The sequence below is a fragment of the Hydra vulgaris genome, chromosome 08 (assembly GCF_038396675.1).
Source record: "Hydra vulgaris chromosome 08, alternate assembly HydraT2T_AEP".
NCBI lineage: Eukaryota > Metazoa > Cnidaria > Hydrozoa > Anthoathecata > Hydridae > Hydra > Hydra vulgaris.
Window position 1 is genome coordinate 52,198,001 of NC_088927.1, and position 8,044 is coordinate 52,206,044.

Consider the following 8,044-nt stretch of genomic DNA (forward strand, 5'->3'; position numbering starts at 1 on the left):
AATATTTAAGGTTTTTGCAACATTTGAATAACTAGTATATTTAGAAACCAAATAACCAATATCGTAATTATTGGAGGGTAAAGAAAATGGTTCCCAAAAAGTAATTTTAATAAAACTGGATAAAGATGTAGATGATTGACTAGAAATTAGCATAGATTTATTTTTTATTTTTTGTTTCAAAAGATTACAATCTTGATGTTTAGATTCAACATAAAAATTTATATAGTCTGTAACTTTTTGCCAATTCCATCGCAAATTTTGCGTTTTAAATTCTCTCTCATTAATAAAAGAGTATAATGGTTGTGTTGAAAAGGAGAAAAAAAATTTAAAATCCCTACGTAACAAAAAAGGAGATAAAAAGATTTAATATTGTTTAATGAATTTATACGAGGTAAAATAGTATGGCTAAATAAACTTTTATACTTTGGTAGACCAAAATCTGGGTATAAACATTTTATTTTTTGCTGCAAACACTTGACAATGCAAGAATACAAAGGAAAGAAAACCAGTCTTTATCATTACAATTATTAACAGCTTCCTCTTGTACCAATTCTTCACATTTTTTTCCTGTATCCAAAGAACTTAGGGAGACTGACAAAGGAAGAATGTTATCAAAACATAAAAAAGAGCTTGGATTATTATTAAAAACATTTTGAAAAGTTGGGTGGTTATAATAAAAATCAGCGTTAAGAAAAAGTTCAATTGAGGTCAATAATCTTAAATCATTAAGATGTCATTGCAGTGTTTTAAACAAAGTTTGCATCGTGTTTTTTTACGTATTAAAAATCAATAACATTTTTAGAACATAATAATTGCAAGAATTTATTAAAACTTACTTTGTGTTTGAACCTAGAGCAAAATCTAAATTTTTACTTGAAAGTTGTTTTTTAGTATTTAGATATGTTCTATATGCATCTGTTATTTTAGTATTTACAATCTGGTTGTATCTGGTTTTTTAGTATTTAGATATGTTCTATATGTATCTGGTATGCCATCTTCGGGTCACACCTTAACTATGGGTGCCAGATATGGAAACAGAATGATACTTTAAATAAAAAGAATCTTATAAATCTACAAAATAAGTCTTTGAAAATATTCCACTTTCAGCCAAATAATTTTACTCTGATGTTATTTATAGTATTTCAAAAATAATGAAATTAGATTAAATGATCGACTTGTTGAACAGTGCCTTCGCATGGGACGTTATACACCAAAATATACCATTGGTATTCAACAATTATTTCAAGTTTACAGCTAATATCCACAACCACAATCTTAAATCTGTATCTTACAACAAATTAGCAATCTCATCAAAGCAGACATTTAAGTATGGTATCACATCAATAAAAAATCATTCAATTCACTCCTGGAAATCCCTACCTATTGAAATTAAAAAACCTACCAAACAAGTAAATAAAAAAATGTTTATTAAACAAGTAAAAGATTTTATCAGGCAAATACCAAATGAAACTACAAAACAAATATATCAGTATATGTGTATGTATATGTATATCTGTGTAGAGTATATGTGTGTATGATATATGTGATTGTTTATATTAATTATGTGTGTATATATATATGCATACGTACGTATGTATAAGTATATGTGTGTATATGTATCCGTGTATATGTACATATGTGTTGTATGAGTGTGTGTATATGTGTGTATATGTATGTATAACTGTATTTATATTTGTGTGTATGGGTGTTATTTATGTTTGTGTGTATATGTATATGGGTGTATTTGTAGGTAAAGGTTTATGGGTGTTTTTGTATGGTAGTGTTTATGGGTGTATTTGTAGGTATGTTATTTATGTTTGTGTGTATGAGTGTATTTGTAGGTATGTGTTTATATATTAATATATAACAACAACAAACAAACAAAAAATGATTAAAATATATTGAAATAATATAATTAAAAAATAAAAAATTAAAATTTCATTTAATATATTAAACAATATATTATCACATTAAATGTTACATTTTATTTTTAATTAAATGCAAAAAATTTAAATTTAATGTATAAATTAAAAGTATATAAAAAATTATAAAAAAAACTTACTTCTTCTTACTAACAATACAATATGCCTTACCATATCTTAGATATTATTGTTATTATTTCCTACTAACCACTATTACTACTTTAACTGCTATTATTAATTCTATTTACTGCTACTGTTATGATTTGCCTCATTCAATCTATTATTATAATTGTTTATTGTTATTATTATTATTTATTATTATTATTATTTTGTTATTATTGTTTTTATTTAATATTATTATTATTTATTATTATTTTGTTATTATTGTTTTTAGTTAATATTATTATTATTATTAATATTATTTTTATTTTTTACAATAATTGTTTTTATGCCATCGTAGGTCTTTACGCATCATCAGTTTGTAACTGTTAGTAAATGTCCCTCACTTTCTTTTTTTTTATATACAGTTATTAAGGTGGAAATATATTGATTGATTGATCTGTAAGCGACTAATGTACTCTAAAATATTTAACGATAATTTTTTAATCAAATAGAGTTAGAAAAAGATAACATAGATATAGCATAAGAAGGAAGCCAAAAGAAAGAAAGAAGAAACTAAAAAAAAATTTATTAAATGTAAAGTTGAATGTTGTTGCAAACAAAGGAAATGCCAAGCTTTTGGCCTAAAGCAATTTCCTAATTGTCTTGATGTTCTCCGTTTAATTTGCAGCACAGTGAGTTGCTGAGTTGATGGTGTTAAATCATCTGATATACGACCATTATAACGAATGCAACGACAATCAATAATCTTTTTTTGAATTAAAGTACTCAGTTAAATCCATTGGTAATACACAGTGGGTCAAAAGTGACATTTTCTAGTCAAAACCTCTAAAACCAAAATTTTTTTATTTTTTTAAATTAGAAACAGTTTATTATATTGAAAAACATAATTTGTGGAAAAAATAACATTTGCTTTTTAAAAACTTCAAATTTTATTACATAATTACGCAAATTACTAAAAAACTCATTTATTTTCCATTTATAAAAAAATCTAAAAACCTTATCCAAGCATGCAAAGTTGAAACGCCATGTTTTATATTGCCTTCTAAAGTTTTTTTTTGAACAACTAAAGATAAATTGTTCATTTCGATTGGAGATGCACCACACACTGAACAGCATTGGTATGAGTTGGTTGCTGTGGAAATAATAGTTTGAATTTTTCCATCTATCATTGTTAAATTTACAATATGTTGTATTCCAACTTCCTTTGTTGTACCGTCCTCCAATAAAACAGGGACAACAGATAATGTTATCTCTTTAATAGAAGCCATAATTGACTCATATTCTGCAAGAATTACTTCATTTGATTCTTTTCCATATTTAAATCTCAGAGGTCTGCAGTAATTAGTTGACGATGGTTTCGGATTTCTCCAAACAACCTTTTTTTTGTCATCTTTGAAACAATATAGTTCTAGAGGAACCAAGCAAGTTATGAAAAGTGATTCATCTGTATGAAGTTCACTAGAAACATCTGACAGTTGTTTATAAACAGATTGTCCTGTTGCACCATCAAAACCAGCTTTGTATATTATAAATAGTTTAGTACAATCGTTAAGCACAGGTGAATTTAACACAACACTATAAGCTGAACATATTCTTGATGCAGTATAAAAAGCAGAGCTTGTAATGGAACCTCTGCAGAGTAGTCACTGACCTGAATGTTTTCAGGGTAGCATTTATTTTTAGCCTCTTTTACAATATGATAGGATGGGTATAGAGAGCTGAATGGAAGAGCATTGTTTCTTAAATGCTGATAAGTTTCTTTGGATAAATAAGCATCTAAGACTAGCGCTAATGATTGTTCTGAAGTAAGTGATTCTGTCGATAATTCTTTGTTGTATATTTTTTTAGCCACTTTTGCTTCTACAAACCTTTTATCCCTTTTCAAACTTTTGCTTGCTGCAAAAAAAAGTTCGTTTAAATTATATTTACTCAAAAGCTCTTTAATTATGCGATCTTTAGTTCTCACAGACGCATCTTCAAACAAAATCGAAGGGCGTCCACCTTTAAGTATAATATTATTTTATCAATTATTAAATCGTCGTAATAATAATACAAATAAATTATACACATTATAATAAATTTACACATAGTTAAAGTAAAGTTTTTTTTTTTTACAGTCAAATATAGTTTGATTTAACCAAACTTTATATCTTTTTTCAAATACTGCACTTGTTCTATTCAATTTTTTCCACTTGTTTTTAGCTTGGTAAATGAATTTCGAAATAATTGACAAGTTATCATTAGATTCTTCAAAATTGCTTTGGGAAACAAAACTCAAAATTTTTGCATGTAAATCATCATTTTGCAGTAAATTATTTTCCATTATATAATTCATAAGATATCTCCTTTCCATTTTTAAGAGATTGTCTGTTCAATAAAATAATTTTAATTTGGAAGAAAGTAATTTAAAATGTTTTTAATAAAGTAATTTTTTTACGAGCAGTAACTATGAAACTCAGTTCCTTTCCTTTATTTCTCATTGGTTGTTATCGTGTTTTTTATCGATTACATATAATTTTATTGTTTTCGGAAATTATAAAATAAATAATAAATATTATGTCCCAAACTTGTACTACGTAGAAGTATATAATTCATATTTTATCACAGTCTCTGAGTTTTTATTACTTTAAAACGGTAGCATAAAAAATTAAGAATAATGGTTTCAATGCGATCTAAATGTTCATTGAGCAAATACGAGGAAGTTACTAGAAAGCAATTAAAAAATACAAAAATATTTAATTTTAAACTTATGTCTTTAATAAAAATTATTATAAAGTTAAACTGCAGTTTTTAAATTTCAAATCTTCTTAAATTTTTTGTTATCGATCAAAAACGCATTAACAAGAAACGTGGACGTAGTTAATTGAATTTAAAAGTGTATTCGTTTAGGCAGCTATAGGCAGCCAATTTTTATACCACAAGATCAATGTCATATTGGTATTCATTTATATATCATTTTAAGCGGTTGATACAGGTTGATCCGATGGTTTTAAATGATATTTTTGAAAAAAATAAAAACTTATAACTCAAAATTATTGATGTTTGCATTGTTGAAAATATTTATATAAAATGCAAAAAATGTTTTTTTTTTTATGTGATTTAAATATTAACATAATACTATATAAGTCATTTAGGAGTTAAAAAATAAACTTAAACTTCTTTAAAATAAGAAATCAAAGTTTTCAAAAGATGTAAAAAAATAAAATTTTCACACTTTTTTGTTGTTATTGATAAAAAGTATTTAAGGAAATATTTAAACAACAAATATGGGGTTTTATTGAAAAATTATTTTTTAATAAAATATAATTTCTGGCTTATTAATATATTGAGCAAAATTTGCCTTTTTCAAAATTTCAAAATTTAAAAACTTTTTTGTATGGTTTTGCCGGCTTCTGACCCACTGTGTAATAGAAAAACTATATTTTGCTAACTTACTATCTGATACGGCTTCTAGGCTCCTACAAAACAAAAAAAAACTACACACTTTTATACTTGAAATGTTTACTCTAGTGCAAATACCAAAGTATTTAACAAATAAAAAAATCACTAAAGCTGCTTTAATTTAAAGGCTGACATATTAGCTATCATAATATATCAAGTTTTTTAAATCCTGAATCTTTTTCTACATGCTAGATCACTTTGTGACATAGCATGTAGAAAAGCCAACATTGTGGTTTTTGCGGTACGGTTGTTTTTTAATTTGTTTTTTAATTTTTTTAAGGTTTAGAGTTGTATATTACTTTTGCCTTTAAAAAAATTTATTTTTCATTCAAACCACTTTTTCACACACGGACGAAATAGTCTGATTTTAGGATTTATACCAATGCGACAGCCTATTTGTTTACTATACCCAAAAGTTTGTGTTTGTGTACTATACCCATTTATGTACTAACCCAAAAAGGTTTTACGAGGCACACAAAGTTCAAATTAATTTTCATTTTGTAACACTGTGTATGAACGCAATTTTAATAAAAGCTGTTTTTGGTTTTAGTTTCAGACCTCTTAAAATATAAAAACAAATTAAAATTAAAATCTTTTTTTTTTTTCGTTGAACTAGCAAAAAGAGTTCAAAAAAAAAGTTAAAATTCGAAATAAAAATAATTTGAAAATTCGATTTTTAAAAAAGGTAGTTTGAGACCACTTGCTTGTTTATAAACAAAACGAAAGAAATTGCAACAAACAAATTTAACAATTTATTGGAACTGATTGGTTACATTTCGTTATTTTTTAATTAAAAATAAGGTTATTTTATAACTAAATAAAAATTTCAGAGCGTGGTAAAAGTGGAAAAACTAATAGAAAAGCAAAGACTCGATCCTCTGGAGCCGGCCTTCAGTTTCCAGTTGGACGCATTCATCGGTTTTTGCGCAAAGGACACTATACAAATCGTATTGGGTCAGCGGCTCCAGTTTATTTGGCTACAGTTATGGAATATCTTACTGCTGAAACATTAGAATTGGCTGGTAACGCTGTCCGCGACAACAAGAAAACAAGAATCAATCCTCGTCATTTGCAGTTGGCTGTCCGAAACGACGAAGAGTTAAACAAACAATTAGCTGGAGTTGCAATTGCAAATGGTGGTGTGTCACCAAATATTCAGTTTGCGTTGCTTCTTAAACATAACGAGAAAGACCATAAGTCACTAACTAAGCACTAATTTATTTTTGGTGCGTGGAATGGCTATTTTCATAGCCACACATTTTTAAAAAACGTTTTTAAGCGTTTTCCGGATTATCGTACAGGCAAACAATTGTGTAAATTTTGCTTGTCCGTTTACTTCAATATTTTTAAATTAAATTTATTATAGAAATAAAGTTTTAATTAAACTAAATTTTTTTTGCGTTTGTTAACCAATACAAGTTGTAGAATCGCATTCATATTTTTTATTTAATTGTGTCTTTAAAGGTGGATTTCCATTAACAGAAAATTTTAAATGGAACGGAAAACAAAACTAAGTAATCATGTAACGAAGGCGATCTATACTGCAGGCCTTGCCAACGCGCAAACGGCATATCTGACTGGGGGCCTATTTTATAAACAGCAAAAACTAAAAAAAATCGGTTTAGTAATTTTATTTTAACTCTATAAACTTTTTTCTCTCAAAAAGATTTACTTTATAATTAAAAAATGAAATTAAAACAAAACATAAATTTTATATATATATATATATATATATATATATATATATATATATATATATATGTGTATATATATATATATATGTGTGTATATATATATATATATATATATATATATATATATATATATATATATATATATATATATATATATATATATATATATATATATATATATATATATATATATATATATATATATTTATATATATAATCAACAAAAAAACTTTAAATAAAAACTTTAATTAAATAAAATATATATATTTTTTTGTTTTTAAATTTGTCAAAGAATTCACGACAATTTTAATATTTTTTTAGCTGGTTCTTTATTTGAATGCGGAGTCAGAAGTTTACATAAATTGTTCAAAAAAATTTGAAAAAATATTTCCATGGTGTTGCTGCATCTTAAAACTCTGAAATCATCATTAGAATATTGCTTAATGATATTCTGCACACTTTATCCTTAATTGCATTGAAAACTATATAAGAAAATATTACCCATTGACAGGTATTATCTGTGGGAATATTAAGCCCACCACGGTCAATTGAGTCTATGTTTTGTCCATACTTTTGGTGGTAAAAAGTGGTTTTATCTAGTAATTCGTTTTCCGATTGTTCTTTCTCTTTACGAGTTAAATATGCTGATATATATATAAGAGCCATATTTGTGTCAGGAGAAATAAAAGATTCAAGATCTGGTAGATTGTCAAATATCTCAGCAGGGCTCATCCAGTAGAAAACCACAATTCGGACAAGAATGGGTTGTATCAAGACTTATCTCAATCTCTGGGTTATCAAGTGATAGCAAAAGCTTAGCTCTTGAAATATTCAACTTTTCAATCACTTGCTGTACTGTTATAA

The 8,044-nt window shown here is 26.2% G+C and overlaps 1 protein-coding gene across 1 annotated transcript; it reads left to right on the forward strand.

The window, feature by feature from the left end:
* Positions 1–4,721: 4,721 nt before the first annotated feature.
* Positions 4,722–6,702, forward strand: LOC136083428 (histone H2A-beta, sperm-like). The gene is made up of 2 exons (XM_065802824.1): positions 4,722–4,746; positions 6,317–6,702. The coding sequence occupies exons 1-2, from the start codon at positions 4,722–4,724 to the stop codon at positions 6,700–6,702; spliced, it is 411 nt and encodes a 136-aa protein (XP_065658896.1).
* Positions 6,703–8,044: the final 1,342 nt, after the last annotated feature.

What these genes read in the sequence shown, in the direction of transcription:
- LOC136083428 (XM_065802824.1), top strand. Translation starts at nt 4,722, where the DNA reads ATGTTCATTGAGCAAATACGAGGAA. An exon ending in CATTGAGCAAATACGAGGAA is followed by an intron (nt 4,747 to 6,316) that starts GTTACTAGAAAG and finishes TAAAAATTTCAG; the next exon opens with AGCGTGGTAAAAGTGGAAAA.